Source organism: Mustela nivalis (assembly GCF_964662115.1).
Source record: "Mustela nivalis genome assembly, contig: HAP1_SCAFFOLD_1943, whole genome shotgun sequence".
Lineage (NCBI taxonomy): Eukaryota > Metazoa > Chordata > Mammalia > Carnivora > Mustelidae > Mustela > Mustela nivalis.
The window spans coordinates 44,507-62,083 of NW_028134721.1; the positions used below are offsets into that span (position 1 = coordinate 44,507).

The 17,577-nt window shown below is 39.5% G+C and overlaps 1 protein-coding gene and 1 pseudogene across 4 annotated transcripts in view; one reads left to right on the top strand and one right to left on the bottom strand.

Moving 5' to 3' along the window:
• The window catches only part of LOC309858152 (dual E2 ubiquitin-conjugating enzyme/E3 ubiquitin-protein ligase BIRC6-like), an 85,525-nt gene that overhangs the window by 43,968 nt on the left and 23,980 nt on the right, over positions 1 to 17,577 (bottom strand). For all 3 annotated transcript variants that reach the window (XM_082750845.1, XM_082750846.1, XM_082750844.1), the window contains exons 2-3: positions 10,292 to 10,473; positions 7,922 to 8,059 (exon numbers count right to left, since the gene is read on the bottom strand). In XM_082750845.1, coding sequence (XP_082606971.1) covers positions 7,922 to 8,059; positions 10,292 to 10,473 — 320 coding nt within the window. The remainder of the gene's footprint in view (positions 1 to 7,921; positions 8,060 to 10,291; positions 10,474 to 17,577) is intronic.
• LOC309858154 (glyceraldehyde-3-phosphate dehydrogenase-like) lies at positions 3,444 to 4,569 on the top strand (annotated as a pseudogene). The gene is made up of 2 exons (XR_014316644.1): positions 3,444 to 4,406; positions 4,508 to 4,569. The product of XR_014316644.1 is annotated as a glyceraldehyde-3-phosphate dehydrogenase-like (transcript).

The following is a 17,577-nucleotide window of genomic DNA, read 5'->3' on the forward strand; positions in this document are numbered from 1 at the left end:
CCACTGTCATGCTTTCTCTTCCACGAAAATAAATAAATAAGATCTTTTTTAGAAAGAGAGAGAGGAAAAATAAATACCTACTCACACAATTTTTTTAAAGATTTTATTTATTTATTTGACAGAGATCACAAGTAGGCAGAGAAGCAGGCAGAGAGAGAGAGAGAGAGAGAAAAAAAAGGAAGCAGGCTCCCTGCTGAGCAGAGAGCCTGATGTGGGGCTCGATCCCGGGACCCTGAGACCATGACCCGAGTCGAAGGCAGAGGCTTAACCCACTGAGGCACCTGGGCACCCCCACTACTCACACAATGTTCTTATGAAAATTCAAGTGAGAACTGGTATAATGTTTAATACAGTAAGCATTCAACAAATATTAATTATAATTACTTAACATTAAAATTATTTTAAAAGGAAGCATAGATGCTAAGTATTATCCTTCTGGAGAAATAAGTCTATAAAATAATTTCATTTCTATATCCTTCCTTGCTCACCTATGGTTTCCACTCTGTCTAGTACATTCTAGGCAGCCTACTAAATTATAACTTATCCATATAACTAGAAAAACTTTTGGACAGAAACAGAATTGCTAGAAAGAAAGAAAGAGTGACAAAGAAAATGAAAGCCTCCTATTCTGTTCCTAGAACTAATCCATTCATAGATCCAGAGCTCCTTGTCTGAAATCCCTCGAGAAAGGGCACTGCAGTAACGCCCAGCATACGCTGTAAATCGTACTCCAAACATTCCACAAAGGTACCTGCAGATGTGCACTAGTCATGTCGACTGGGAAACAGAAAATAGTGTGAGCTTTCAGGCTTTACAATGAAGTAGCACTGAACTGATGTAAAACATTACTGTGGTGTTTTAGTGCAAGTAGGAACTTAGGATGGTCAGACGGTTAATGGCGTTTTGGACCAAAGTTATCTCCGTGAGCTCTGGGGAGCCCCATATCTATCTTGCAGTTATTTGTCCAGTTCCCAAAAGCGTAACTAGACGAGATATAAAATAGGCAACCAGAAAAATTTCCACGATGTTTCTCTAGTCCTCTCTAAGAACTATGAAAGGAAGGAAGGCCAAGTGGAAGCCCCTCAAACTTCCATTCTCTACAAATCGACTAAACCAGAGCAATACCACATTCCTGAGGAAATTTCTGAGATTAACACCATTGTAAGAGACCTGAAAAATAAAGGGGAATTCAGACTATGTCACCTTTGTTTAACTGGCCGGTTTGGCCTATGCAAAATGTAAATGAATCTGAGAGAAAAACTGTGGACTCTAAACTGTCAGGAGACGTTAACTGCAGCTGTTATTCCAGATGGGGTACCTTTACTAAAGCAAATCAACAAATCCTTGATATCCGGTAGGCAGTTACAGTTCTCTGAAATACCTCTTTTCTCTATACTAATTTTTAAGAACCATCCAAAAGCAGCCTGCTTTTATCTGGCAGTAACAATCAATCTTCGGTCCTACCCTGGGACTGTGGCTCATGTTCTCTCCCGTATGTAGTCCACCACAATGGCCTACTGCATCATGCTGTAACACACTCTAACGTCACACTGATAGGTCCAGATAAGAAGTAGCCAGGAACTCACATGCCTTAGCAAGACATATGCAAGCCAGAGAGGATAATAATGCCCAAAAAACTCAGAGTCCTACAACCATTGTAAAGCTCCTGGAAGTCCAGTGGTCTGAACATGTCAGAATATTTCCTCCAACGTGAAAGACAAGTTGCTACAACTTACAAAAGCAAACAGTGAAAAAGAGGCATAATGCTTGGTGGGCCTACCTGGATTCCGAAACCGCTCTCGGCAGATTTCAATGCGCTACCCTAACTCAATTATCTAAGAATACAGGCACAGACCAAGAAGCTCTGCAGCAGGTCCTGGCTGCACACAAGATGTTCAATTTTACCACTGACATATTCCCTGACACTAGAAGTGTGTATGGCAAGTAAAGATCCTGAAAGGCCTATCTGGCAAGCTGAATTAGGACAATCACTGGCACAATGCTAGGGTAAAGCCACACCATTCCCTGTAAACGTAACTGCTCTTTTCAGAAACAATGTCTGGCTTCTCAGTCCCTGACAATCCATGATCTGTGCGATCAGAGGCAACTGGGGGGCTCAGTCAGTTAAGTGTCTGACTCTTGATTTCAGTTCAGCTCTTGATCTGAGGGTCATGAGATCAAGTTCCGCCTGGTGCTCTGCACTCACTGGAGACTGCGGGAGATTCTCCCTTTGCCCCTACTCCAGCTCACACATGTGCGAGAGCACGCTCTCTCTCTCTCCCTCAAATCAATCAATCTTTAAAAAAAAAAAGCCTGTGTGATCAGAGCTGTCCATCACAACTAGATGTGAAATGACATACCAAACCATAATACTAGGAACAAAAGACAAGTCTCTTTTCATTGAGTGGTTTCAAGAGATCATTCTTGAGAAAGTCCAACAGGCCAGTTTTGGACAAGCTGAATAAACAAGTAACCCAGCTTTCTATAATACCTACTCTTGTTTTAACCCCTCCTTCTCATTCTACACTGATGGCTTCACAGAGAACTCCATACAAGGTACTTGTGGAAGAAAACCCTTGGCTCTGATGCACAGATGGCTCTGCATATTTGGCTGGTACCACCCTAAAGAGATGGCTGCAACATCCGAGCCCCAGTTAGGACAGTGGTGAAGGTAAATCTCAGCGGGCAGAACTTCGACCAGTATATGAGGTTGTGCTCTTTGTCTGAGATTGAGAACTGCCCATAAGTGAAGATCCTCACTGATCAACAGACAGTAGCTAATGTTTTGGCTGGATGGTCAGGCATTTGGAAAGAACAGGACTGCAGTCAAGGGTAAAGGTCTAAGAACAGACCTCTCAAAATAAACAGATTGGGAAAATATTTATGAGGTACACAAATGCTCATTCAAAGACATCTGCTTCCAAGGAAATGGGCAAATTACACACATTGTATGAATGTCACTTACCCTCTCTCCTAGCCACTCCCAATGCTTTGCTCAATAGACCTGTACGCAAAGTACCACGGAACAGAGACGGATATGTACAGGTCCAACAACACAAACATCCCCGCACCAAGACTAACCAGGCTACAGTATTACTGACTGCCTCATCTACCAATAGCAGATACCAAAGCTGAGCCACCAATGTCACACCATTTTCCAGGGGGAACAGCTTGCTATCTGATTATAAGGATTATATTAGATTCCTTCAACCATGGATAGGGCATCAACTTTTATTCACTATAATAAATAAATGTTCTGAATATGCATTTACTCGTTCTACCTACAATGCTTCTGCCATTCTATTAAACTACTGCCTGTGAACTAAGAGAATGGCTTATGCACTCTCATGGTATTCCACACAACTTTGCTTCTGATCAAGAAAGCACTTCAGGCTCTTTGCTCTTCCCCGTTCGACAGACAGCCCATCTTCAGGTGCAGTGCCAGCCACGTGCCCGAGACAGGATGGTGAAGGTCGGAGTGAACAGATTTGGCTGTATTAGGCGCCTGGTCACCAGGGCTGCTTTTAACTCAGGCAAAGTGGATGCTGTCACCATCAATGACCCTTTCGTTGATCTCAAGTACATGGTCTACATGTTCCAGTATGATTCTACCCACGACAAATTCCATGGTGCAGTCAGGGCTGAGAACAGGAAGCTTGTCACCAATGGGAAGTCCATCTCCATCTTCCAGGAGCAAGATCCCACCAACATCAAATGGGGCAATCCTGGTGCTGAGTATGTTCTGGAGTCCACTGGGGTCTTCACCACCTTTACCTGAAGGGCGGGGCCAAGAGGGTCATCATCTCTGCTCCTTCTGCTGATGCCCCCATGTTCATGATGGGTGTGGACCATGAGAAATACAACTCCCTCAAGACTGTCAGCAATGCCTCCTGTACCACCAACTGCTTGGCTCCTCTGGCCAAGGTCATCCATGACAACTTTGGCATCAAGGAGGGTCTCATGACCACCGTCCATGCCTTCACTGCCACCCAGAAGACTATGGATGGCCCCTCTGGGAAGCTGTGGCATGACGGCCGAGGAGCTGCCCAGAACATCATACCTGCTTCCACTTGTGTGGCCAAGGCTGTAGGCAAGGTCATCCTGAGCTGAACTGGAAACTCCCCGGCATGACCTTCCACATCCCCACCCCCAGCATGTTTGTTGTGGATCTGACCTGCCTTCTGGAGAAAGCTGCCAAATATGATGACATCAAGAAGGTGGTGAAGTAGGCATCAGAGGACCCCTTCAAGGGCATCCTGGGGTACACTGAGGATCAGGTTGTCTCCTGCGACTTTAACAATGACACCCAGTCTTCTACCTTTGATGCCGGGACTGGCGTTGCTCTCAATGACCACTCTGTCAAGCTCATTTCCTGGTATGACAATGAATTTGGCTACAGCAACCAGGTGGTGGACATTATGGTCCACATAGCCTCCAAGGAATATGAGCCCCCTGGATCACCAGCCCCAGCCAGAGCAAGAGGAAGAAAGAGGCCCTCAGCCGCTAGGGAATTCCTGTCTCAACTTAACCCCCAAAACACTGAGAATCTCCCAACCTCCACTGTTTCCATCCCAGACCCCCTGAAGAAGGGGAGGGACTTGGGGAGCCCTACCTTGTCATGTACCATCAATAAAGTATACTGCACTCAGCCAAAAAAAAGAAAAAAAAAAGCACTTCAAAGCAAAACACAAAACCAGCAAGAAAAACAAAGCAATGGGCACTTGCCCATGAAATTGACTGGTCTTACCATGTTATCCTAGGAGCTGGCCTGACCAAAAAAAAAGTGTAGTGCCCTACCAGAATCTCATTGTCAGTACTAACTGGAAGAGAGGTTCTACCTTACAGGGTGATGAATATGCTTAGACTCAAAACAAAACAAAACCACAACAAAAAACACCTAACAATTTCTCCCAATAGGGTCGCTATTACACTTAATACCCCATTCAAAGATTTTTTTCAAGCTTTAAGTTTTAACGGTCCTACATGCCAAGGGAGGAGCATTCCACAAGGAGTACAATGATCCCATTGAATTATGTGTTAAGACTGCTACCCAGCAATATTGAGTTCCTCCTGTCACTCCCTCTCTCTCTGCCTGCCTCTCTGCCTACTTGTGATCTTTCTCTGTCAAATAACTAAATAAAATCTTAAAAAAAAAAAAAAAAAAGAAAGAAAGAAAGAAACCAAGGTGGGAGGTGGGGCACCTGGTGCTTGGTCAGTTAAGCATCTGCCTACAGCTCAGGTCATGATCTTGGGGTCCTGGGATCGAGCTCCACATTGGGCTTCCATTTCAGTGGGAAGTCTGCTTCTCCCTCTCCCTCTGCCCTCCTCCCTGCTTCCACGCATTTTCTCCCTCTCTCAAATAAATAAAATATAAAAAGAAAGAAAAAAACAACCAAGGGATTCTTTAGGGTGCCTCTAAGTCCTTTCATATCCAATAGTAAAAGTGCACAGGTGATTACAAAAACTAAAACAGCTCCACTGAGAATTTAATCCTGCAGAAGTGAAGACTTGGGTGGGTCACTCCACCATGCAAAGACATCTGCCAGCAAAGTGCTGCAGACAGATACAAAATAGGGAGTAGAGGGAGGTTGTGACTAGCAAGTACATCCTTTTGAACTGAGGGATATAGTGGCTATGAATATTCTCTTCCCTTCTTAGTACACATGATGGATGAATGTAGATTCAGAACCAGACACACAGAAGGAGACAGACATAGAGACTTATTTCACGCAAGAATTTTGGATGTAATTAGTCTTTAGGTGGCACAGTTCTATTACCTGAACAGTAGAGACCTAAAAATAATTAAATTTTAGTAGTTAGTATCACCTAGGGACAGGTAAATTATCTATCAGAACTTTGTGTCTCTCATCTCTGGGGATAGGGAGAAGGAATCTTCACTTGTAAAAAGTAAAAACAGGGGTGCCTGGGTGACTCAGTGGGTTAAGCCGCTGCCTTCAGCTCAGGGCATGATCTCAGGGTCCTGGGATCGAGTCCCACATCGGGCTCTCTGCTCAGCAGGAAGCCTGCTTCCTCCTCTCTCTCTGCCTGCCTCTCTGCCTACTTGTGATCTCTGTCAAATAAATAAATAAAATCTTTAAAAAAAAAAAAAGTAAAAACATAGTATTTTTGTTGTATTAAAAGTTCAAATATGCACAGAATATATGTATGGAGATGCTGAGTACCAAAAGGGTACACTGTGACAATTAGGAAACTACTATCTCTCAGTTCCAAACTGACCCTTTATTTCTCTTCCCTATCATCTTAAGGCTGAGACTCTGCAAAATGCCTTTCTTCTTTCCCAGCCAGTTTCCTGGCTGTCCGGTTCTGACAAAAAGAACACAGGATGGAAACTGGAAAGCATGATGAGGGCGGAAAAGACTTCCCCGGGCTATTACTTGTCACAGCTGTCGATGCTGAGTCAGCACAGGGCCTGGTGGCAGCCAGTCTCCTGCGTTTTATTCTTCTAGTCTCCTGCGTTTTGTTTACTTAGCATTCCCAGAACCTCCTCAGAGATCCATGTCTCAGCTCCTCGAGTGCTGTTCCCCAAGCTCCTGAGGTACCATCTGGACAGCGGCTCCTCCTGAGAAGCCTGGATCCCAAACCCACAAAGCCTATTCTTAAGTTTGTAGGTGCTGACCACCCTAAGCTCCTTCCTTCAGACCTAGGTGACAGCTGCTTCCCGGCATTACTCTCTGTGTGCTTCCTCAGGGCTTCCTTTCCACTTCTTCAGTTCTCAGACACATGTTAAAATCAATTCCTTACGATAAATTCTTTTTGTTGGAATGCATAGTATGATTTCTGTTTTACTATATAAAATGTTCCGTCAATGGAATAAAAGTTAATAATATCATGGTAAATCTCTATTAAAAAATCCAATATTAGGAAGGATGCAGCTGATCTGAGAAGTAATATGAAAGATACTCAAAGATACATTCTTAAGTGGGGGGAAAAAAAGCAAAGTGTAAACTATAGTCTGAATGTGTGTGTCCCCTCATCCCCAAATTTATCTGTTGAAATCTTAACCCACAAAGGTGACGGTATTAGTAGGTAGGGCTTTGGGGAGGTACTTAAGTCAGGAGAATAGAGCCCTCTGAATGGAATCAATGCCTTTATAAAAGAGGCTCCAGAATGATCCCCTGAGACCTTTCCATTATCAGGACACAGTAAAAAAGCAAGTACAAAAAAAGATTTCACTAGAAAGCAGCCATGCTGGCACCCTGATCTCAGACTTCCCTGCCTTCAGAACTGTGAACAGTAATAAACTTCTATTATATATAAGCGACCCAGTCGGTGGTATTCTGTTAATAGCAGCCAGAACAGATGACAGTACATCAAATTTTGGTACAGTTACAATTGTACTTAAGAAAAGAGATACTTAAAAAAGCAAAAATTATTTTTAAGAAAATGGTTTTTACCTTCTACCTTACACCCTTTAGTATAGAAATTTCTTATGTATTACACTTATAACTTAGAAAACAAAGAAACATCAGTAAAACATATCCAAGGATTTAATTCAAAGCACCATCTCACACAAACATCCTAGTCATGCCTAACAAAAAATAATGTCAACAAAAGCCCAAATGGCCCCATTTCCAAAGATATATTCCATTTCTCACTGAAGCTCATCACCTAACAAGAAATTCTCTTTCATCAGCCTCTTAACCAATATAGAGCTACCAAGCACAGAAGCTTTAGGAACAAAGTAAGCAAAACAGTTCCCACAAACTGAATTTAGACTTCAGTAAAAATAGTTTCAACTTTTAGGGGACTCATAAACACATTTTGTTCTCTGAAAGAAAAATCTAGAACTGGAATATTTCCAAGGGTAGGTGGAAAGTGGGGGAAAGACAGAGAAAGTGAAAGTATGGAGGTGTTCTTTCTCTCATAATCGAAAGAAGGTAATTTTTTTTAAACTTCTTACCTTAGCAACTTTGTGGTTGGCTGCAGTCTCATGGGATGTATTTTTTAAACCATCTTTGAGCTGTGTGATGAACAAATCATAACCCTCCGTACTAGAAATATCTACCTTTTCTAAACATGCTGATAAGAGCTGTTGTGCCTAAATAAAAAAAGATGATCACAGAAAATTAAACACAACAAAAAAAATGTTACATTCAGATCCTTACTCAAATACTTTAATTTGTTATTATACTAACAGGTACTATAACTAAACTTTACTACTTTTACCTTTTTTAAACAAACTAAATCACATATAATCATATGCTGATTTGAAGGGCTGTTATAAAATCAAATGAGATAAAGCGATATATTTGGCATAACACCACAGAGTAAAGTTTAAATACATGGAAGCTATTATAAACCAAAGCAAGATTTAAAAAAAAAAAAAAAAAACCCTAGATTAAAAAAACCAAAAACAAAAAACCCTAGATAAGCTGACACCACGAACAAAAATTAAAGGTAAAATTTTAAAGAGATAAATGTAAAATCCTTCAATAAGTTTTAAACACTCAAACTATACAAAACCGTAAGAGAGAAGATTAACTAAGTCAACAGGTAATATAAAAAAGCCCTCTGTATTGTTACCCACATATTCAAAAAGAACTACCTTAAAACAGAAATACATGGTTGACAAATGGAAAAGAATACATCCACACTGATCCAAGCAGACCCAGGACTCCATACTTAATTGAAGATACAAACAATACTATGCAAACAAGGTTGTGATTAGGTACACAGAAAATCAGCATAAGATGTTAATGGCCAACAAGGTAGAGAAGGTGACAGAAGCCAGATAAATACCTAACCCTTCAGACAGCACATTATGAAAAATACTGATTTGAGGGTCTATTTCATTATAAATGTCCCAATATTTTATTGTAATTCTCTAGTTCTTTGTAAAACCTGAACAGTTTGATACCATCTTGCATCACAGATTCTGTGATGAAATATATATATATATACACATACATATATATATCCTTTATTAGGATATCAACCTTAAGTTGATATCAGCTAGTATAAATTCCTCAAATTAAAGGAAAAAATGTCCAATACAACTAAAACTAATTAGTTCTCTATACAAATATTTTAGGCAGGACCCCAGATCCAAATGACAAAAAGAGGACTACTCTCTTTTCAGAACTCAAATTTTCAGCAAACATACTTTCAATAATAACCTAACAGACAACTATATTATGACACTGAGTGAAATCTAAGTGGATACATGTTGGTATCCTTTTTCTAAATTAGTCTTCCAAAAAGAGAATAAAAACATTTATATTGCACTTTATGTTTACCAATTGACAATTTTCATGCCCTAAAAATGGGAAATATGCTATACTGTTTTTATCAAATAATCATACCACCAAATGCAAAACAATTCATAATTAACAACGTGGTATGAAGACAAAAATGGTATCTCACTTTATTAGGAGACACAGCATTAAAATCTTTTATATTTTATTTAAGATGATTTAAAATCCAGTAGCTTTGAAAAACGTACTTTCAAATTACACCACATGAACATCAATGCACAGGTAAAAATTTTAAATTAGGGTGCACCTACAAATTAAGTAATGAATATGTAACACTACAGAAACGTATGTATGACTAAAATTTTAAACTGGGATTGTTAAAAGGTATGATACATACAAGCAAAGATTACAGGCTGTTCACTAATATTCATTCCTCCCTTCCATCTTATGTTTAAAAAAGAACTACCTCTTTCCAAGTCTTCTCAGCTTGATGTGACCATGTGACTAAATTCCGGCCAATGGGAGGAACATGAAAAGGGTGGATATGAATGAGTTTGGGAAAGAAAGCAAGAAAGAATGAAGGAGAGAAGGAAAGCAGAAGGGAAGGAGCGGGGAGAAAGAACAAGAGAAAAAAGGGGGAAGGGTCGTACCAGTGTGCTTCCCTGGGCTTCTGCTTTCCCTTTCACTATGACGGGGAAATACTAATGAGCCTTGGAACAGCTGTCATGAATTCAAGAGATGGAAGCTAAGTGTTGAGGTAAGCAGTTACCCATACGCTTAGCCCTGTCCTGTTACTGAAAAAACTGTACTGTTTAAGCCACTGTATTCTGGTGTCTCTGGTACCATTTCAACTGCATGGTTCACACTTAAATACCACTCTGATAAGCGTCAATTAATTACAAAGAGGAATTAAATAAATGTGATCAGTAAGTCAATTCTGTTTTTATAGGGGCATGTATAAAAAAAAAAAAAACCGGGGTACATATACAATGTTCTCAAAGGACAACTTAATTTAACAGCTAGTAAGGTCTGAAATTACATTAAGAGGAAAAGTACACTGATTTATTTCAACTTACCTCTGTAACAGGTAATTCAAGCTGAACCACATCATCCTGCTTTGAAACTGGAGTTTGCAGAGCAGTGTCTAACAACAAGATTCCGTTAAGGTCCTTCCTACACCCTACTGCAAAATCATCCACAAATATTACTTTATCCACCGCAGATATATACTGACATTTCACCTGTCCACCTGGTTTAGCTGTTAAAAGAACAAAAATTCAACACTTAAGATTTAAAAATAGTCCATTAAAAAATAAATGTTTACATGGAAGCTAAATACAGTATTTAATCTCAACACTGGAAAACACTGCTCTAAAAGACATTATTAGAGCAACTGATAAACTTGTAATATGTACTATAGATCAGATAAAGTATCACTGTGAAACTGTCAGAACTTAACAGCTCCAGAGCTATTATTAAAGAGAATATAGGAGCGCCTGGGTGGCTCAGTTAATTGAGTGCCCAACCCCTGGTTTCAGCACGATCATGATATTGGGGTCCTGGGATCAAGCCCATGTCAGGCTCCATGCTCAGCAGTTAGCTTCAGGATTCTCTCTCCCTCTGCGCCTCCTCTATTCTCTCTCTCAAATACGTAAATCTTAAAAAAAAAAAAGGGGGGGGGGGGTGCGCCTGGGTGGTTCAGTGGGTTAAGCCTCTGCCTTTGGCTCAGGTCGTGATCCCGGGGTCCTGGGATGGAGCCCCACGGGGCTCTCTGCTCTGCGGGGAGCCTGCTTCCTCTTCTCTCTCTGCCTGCCTCTCTGCATACTTGTGGTCTCTGTCAAATAAATAAAATCTTCAAAAAAAAAAAAAAAAAAGGAGAGAGAGAGAGAGAAAATGATCACTCTTAGAAATAAACAGGCGCCTGGCTGGCTCAGTTGGAAGATCATGGTACTCTTGATCTTGGGGTCTTGAGTTTGAGCCGCATGTTACGTGTAGAGATTACTTAAATACATAAAACTTTTAAAAATAGAAATAAACATAATAATAGAAATAAAGATAAAAAAAGAAACAGAAATAGTAAAGGGTAAGGGGGCAAAGAATGCAACCTAGTCTCAATAGAGCAAAAGAAATAAAATGGGTATATATGTGTGTGAATGATGAGCAAATGTGGTAAAAGTATTTAAAATCAAAACTGACAGAACCAGGTAAAGGGTACAGGGAAGTTCTTTGTTCTATAGTATTTCAGAATTAAAATATTCAGAACAAAAGTTTTTTTTTTTTTAAAGATTTTATTTATTTATTTGACAGAGAGAAATCACAAGTAGACGGAGAGGCAGGTAGAGAGAGAGGAAGGGAAGCAGGCTCCCCGCTGAGCAGAGAGCCCGATATGGGACTCGATCCCAGGACCCTGAGATCATGACCTGAGCCGAAGGCAGCGGCTTAACCCACTGAGCCACCCAGGCGCCCCAGAACAAAAGTTTTAAATATTCAATATTTGTCAATTTTTTTGCAAAATTCAATAAGCATAAAGTCAGTATGGCCCGTTTCTAGGTAATTACCAAAAATGTTTGAGGACTTTTATAACTGAGATTAAAAAATGAGATAAAAAAATGAGATAAAAGAAAAATGTTTATAACCTAGGTTAAGAGAAACAGTAAAGCCTCTAGTTCAATCCCCACTGAGAAAACACAGTCAACTACCACTAATGATCAACATACCCTAAGGTTTCTGCTGAGTCAGTATCAAAAGAGTATTTTTTTTTTTTAAGATTTTATTTATTTGAGAGAGACTGAGAGAGAGAACAAGCAGAGGAAACAGCAGATGAAGAGGGAGAAGCAGACTCCCCACTGAGCAGGGAGACCCATGCAGGACTCAATCCCAGGCCCCGAGATCAGGACCTGAGCTGAAGGCAGACACCCAGGCGCTCCATGTAAGAGTATTTTAATGCAAAAAGTCAGTGAATACATGAACCATAAAATTTCTCAGAATAAGTCAGAGTGGAATTTCAGAAGTCTTATAAAAAACAGTAACAGGCAAGAGGCTTTAAATACCAAGAAAAAAATTTTTTTAAGATAACATCAGTTTCTATACTTAAATTTACAGACTTATAAGGAGATTAATGTTAAGTGTTTCTGCCACAAATAGAGTCTCTGTAAGAAGACTTGAAAGAATGACCAATTATGAAATTTTATTCTATTAGAAAAGATAAACCCCTGTGGGCAAGTAATCCTGCTGCCGGTACACCTAAACTCTAAACTCCCAATACAACTTTTTCTTTTTTTTTCTTTCCAAAGATTTTATTTATTTATTTGACAGATAGAGATCACAAGTAAGCAGAGAGGCAATACAACTTTATAGAACATCCCAGTAACTAGCTCTGCTACTACCTAATGATACAAAAGTAGAAAAATGGAAATAAATCAGAGTCCTGGTTTTCAATCCTAGGTCAACTATAAAACATGTTATAATCAATGAATATTGGGGTGGTATTCTTAATCTCAGAATCGTATAGTTCTTTTGGACGCTAACAGACAACTTGGAGGCATTACAAAACTGACTGGAACAAATTCATTATCCACACAAAACAAAACAATAATCTATAGTTCAATCTCAGAATTCAAAGTTTGAAATACATGTTAGCATACAGGAAAATAATCTCTGAAACACAATAACAGGCATATTTACCTAGCACTTCTAATATCTAGGTAAAACCACAAGAAAGACAAATTATAGAAACTCAGGGTAAAATTATAAAAGAACTTATAAAAATTGTTTCAAAACTCCAAAACTCATTAACAGTAAATATTTTTAAGAACTATTCTTTATGAGGAACCTGGGTATCTCAACTGGCTGAGCAACTGACTCTTGCTTTCAGCTCAGGTCATAATCTTGGCGTCATGAGATAGAGTCCCACATCCTGCTAAGAGCTCAGCAGGGAATCTGCTTGAGACTCTCCTTCTCCCACTGTCCCTCACCAACTCATGCTCAAGTGAGATCTCTCTCTCTCTCAAACAAATAACTCTTAGGGTGAAAAAAACTATTACTTTTTTTAGAATCTTTTTAGGCTTCCAGCAAAACTGAGTAGAAGGCACTTAGAATTCCAATATATGCCCTGCCTCCCCATAACTATAAAATTTTGAAAAACAAACTGCAAATTCTGCTTTACTGTTTAAGGTATGTGCATTTAAGTAACGAATTATTGAAATTATAATTCTGTTAAAAGTTCCCAAGAGAGGTATAAAATATGTGTCAAGACTCTACACCAGTGTAGTTTCCAGATGCGCTTCCACGCAACCTTAGAGAATTCTAACCATATCACACCACTAGAGATTCCTCCACAGATCCCAACTGAAAAAAAGTCACCACTGTTTTTTACAACTTCTTATACACTACACAATACTAGCACTCAAAGTAATGCACACTGATCAAGGAGTCTTTGTAGCAGTTTCTTCAGGCCAGTATAGCAGCATGCTATGTTCCTTAAGATGAGTTCATTCCCAGTTTTTGACCTTAGTTAGGGAAGGTCGTCCATAAGCAGAGGGCTGTACTGCACAGGGGGTAGAAAGGAGGGTATTATCAGCCATATCCCTCTGAAGGACCTTCTGGCACAGTCTGAGGTTTCACACAGACATGAATTTTGAGGTAAGATTATTAAACCCACTACAGACACTTTCTCTCAATTTTTTTACTAGGCTGAAGACTTTTTATTTTTGAAAGGAGAGCTTGGTTAATATACCCGGACAGTATGCTCAAGATGAGCTTTACTCATCTGTCCCTAGAAAAGTCCTAGATGGGGCACCTGGCTGGCTCATCAGTACAGCATGCAACTCGATCGAGGGTTTTGATCGAGATTGGGTAGAGATTATTTAAAATAAAATCTTGGCACCTGGGTGGCTCAGTGGGTTACGCCTCTCCCTTCGGCTCAGGTCATGATCTCAGGGTCCTGGGATAGAGTCCCACATCGGACTCTCTGCTCAGCAGGGGGCCTGCTTCCCTCTCTCTCTCTCCTTCTGCCTGCCTCTCTGCCTACTTGTAATCTCTCTGTCAAATAAATAAATAAAATATTTTTTTAAAAAAATCTTAAGGGGCGCCTGTGTGGCTCAGTTGGTTAAGCAACTGCCTTTGGCTTGAGTCGTGATCCCAGGGTCCTGGGATCAAACCCCATGTCAGGCTCCTTGCTCTGTTGGGGGAGCCTGCTTCTCCCTCTCCCTCTGCCTGCTGCTCCACCTACTTGTGCTCTCTCTCTCTCCCTGTTAAATAAATAAATAAAATTTTAAATAAATAAATGAAATCTTGAGAAAAAATCCTAGATTTCTGTGCAAGAAAAGTATCTTGCAATGAACAAAGAATATTTTTGGAACTTTTCAACTTCTTACATGTTTGAGCAAGTCTTTCTTACTTAGGAAGCAACAAGACAAGACAGAAATCCTCTAATGTCAGTTAAAAACAAAATCCATGAGTGTTTAAGTCTGACACTTAACTTAGTGTTTGTACAAAATAAACGAACAAATAAAACAAAACAAAAAACACTAGTTTCACAATCAGATAAATTCAACATTTATTTTTAGTCGTAAGAATAGCCATTTTAAGTACTGAAAGAATAAAAGAGATGAAGAAACCTATAATAGAGCTTGACTGTGTCACTCAGTTGGAAAACATGTTTTCAAAGTCTTGTAAAATATTATGAGTTATACTTTTTTATTCATGATGCTCGGATTCATGATTTTAGTGGCATTACTATTAAACACTCGATATATTTTAATGTTACCAATAATACTGATAAACTTACAACCTATACTTAAATTATATCTCCCAAGACTACCTTTAAAAAACTTAAATCCGGGGCGCCTGGGTGGCTCAGTGGGTTAAGCTTCTGCCTTCGGCTCAGGTCATGATCTCGGGGTTCTGGGATCAAGCCCCACATCGTGCTCTCTGCTCAGCGGAGAGCCTGCTTCCCTTCCTCTTTCTCTCTGCCTACTTGTGATCTCTCTCTCTCTCTCTGTGTGTCAAATAAATAAATAAAAATCTTTAAAAATTAAAAAAAAAAACTTAAATCCCATTTTGGCATGAACCATTTATTATTTCATTTGCCTTATGAGTTTAAAATATCTGAAAATAAACTTCTCAAAGAAAGATAAGCTATGCTTAACTAATGTTTGTTATGCTTTCCAAGAAGAGTTGGCTAAAAAGTTATTTTTGGCTTTTAAATAGAAGGAAAAACCCATGGCACATACCCTGTACCACATACTGCACCTTTTTAGAACTCTGTGAAGAAGTAATCTGTAAGGGATGCCTGGGTGCCTCAGTTAAGCAGCCTACTCTTGACACTGGCTCAGGTCACAATTTAAGCCCCATGTCAGGCTCTGTGCTCAGTGGGGAGGCTTCTTGAAATTTTTTCTACCTGCCCATATCCCTGCTTCTGTGTGCCCTCTCTCACTCTCTTTCTCTCTAAAATAAATAAATCCTTTTTTTTTTTTTTAAGTTATTTGTGAAGTGACTTTTAAACCTACGGGGATAAAATTTTTAAAAATTGAGCAGGAAATTTTAATAGAGGAAAAACTCAAATTCCTCCATCTACAACAGAAATCAGCAAACTTGTGAAAAGGGTCAGAGAGGAAATATTTTAGGGTTCACAAGTTAAATAGCCTCTCTCACCATTACTCACCTCTGCCACTGTAGCACAAAGGCAGCCATAGCCAACATGTAAATAAATGGTTGTGGATGGGCACCAGTTAACACTTTATTTATAAAATTAGGAGATAGCCTGAGAGCGACAGGGGTTTGCAGACCCCTTATTGACACTAAAAACCTGCATTAGTGCAGATATTCTTTCCCAGAAGGGAAAACGTCACAAAACAGGTTAAAATTCACAGCCAGACACAGTAAGTTTCTGAAAACTAACAAAAATCTTGAAAGCAAACAGACAAAAAGGCCACATTACTTACATAGAAGTAATAATACAATAAAAACATTTATCATTAAAAACCATAGGGTTCATTAGGAAGTAGACCATTTTTTTAAGCACTAGAGAACAAGAAATTTGCTGACAAAAATGTCCATTAGAAATGAAGATGAGGGTGGGACGCCTGGGTGGCTCAGTTGGTTAAGCAGCTGCCTTCGGCTCAGGTCATGATCCCAGCGTCCTGGGATCGAGTCCCACATTGGGCTCCTTGCAGGTGGGGAGCCTGCTTCTCCCTCTGACTCTGCCTGCCATTCTCTCTGCCTGTGCTCGCTCTCCCTTTCTCTCTCTCTGTCAAATAAATAAAGAAAATCTTAAAAAAAAAAAAAAAAAAAGATTTTAAAAAGAAATGAAGGTGAGGGGTGCCTGGGTGGCTTAATGGGTTAAAGCCTCTGACTTTGGCTCTGGTCATGATCCCAGGGTCCTGAGATCAAGCCCCGCATAGGGCTCTCTGCTTGACAGAAAGCCTGTTTCCTCGTCTCTCTCTGCCTGCCTCTCTGCCTACTTGTGATCTCTGTCAAATAAATAAATAAAATCTTAAAAAAAAGAAAGAAAGAAAGAAAGGTGAAATATATTCTTGGATGAAGGAATATTAGAAAGAAATTTTACCAGCAAAGCTACTCAAAAAGAACTGCAAAAGAAGTTCATCAAATACAAGAAAAATCATTTCAGAAAACTTAAGAGTATGAGAAATAAGGGAAGACCAATAGATATAGTGAATATAACCAATGATTCTTAGCCTCAGTTCTTTTAAAATATATTTGACAACTGAAAGCAAAACTTATTACATTGTCTGAGAAGGTTTCTAATGTATGTAGATGTAATATACAAGTAAACTAATTTTTAAAAGAGGGGAGAGCAAGATATAGTAAAAAGGTTCCTACATTCCCTTTAAAGTGGTAAAGTACTGATTCTAAATACACTGTGAAAAGCATATATATTGCAGTCCCTCAAGTAACTACAAAAAACATATACACATAATTACAGTAAAAAAATAAAAAATTAAAATAATTAAAAATATCAAATAATGAGGGACACCTGGGGGGGTCAGTCAGGGGAGCACATGACTCTTTATCAAAGGCTTGTGAGTTCAAGCCCATGCACCTTGGGAAGACTCTATTTTTAAAAAAAGAAAAAAAAAATCAGGGGCACCTGGGTGGCTCATTCAAGCATCTGCCTTCAGCTCAAGTCATGATCCCAGGGTCCTGGGATCAAGTCCCTCATCAGGCTCCCTGCTCAGTGAAGAGCCTGCTTCTCCCTCTCCCTCTGCTTCTCCCCCTGCTTGTGTCCTCTCTGTCAAATAAATAAATAAAATCTTAAAAAAAAAAATCAAAGAGAAGAAATAAAGGAAAAGGGAGGAAGTAATTAATAAAACAGAATATTTAATTTAAAATATCAATTACA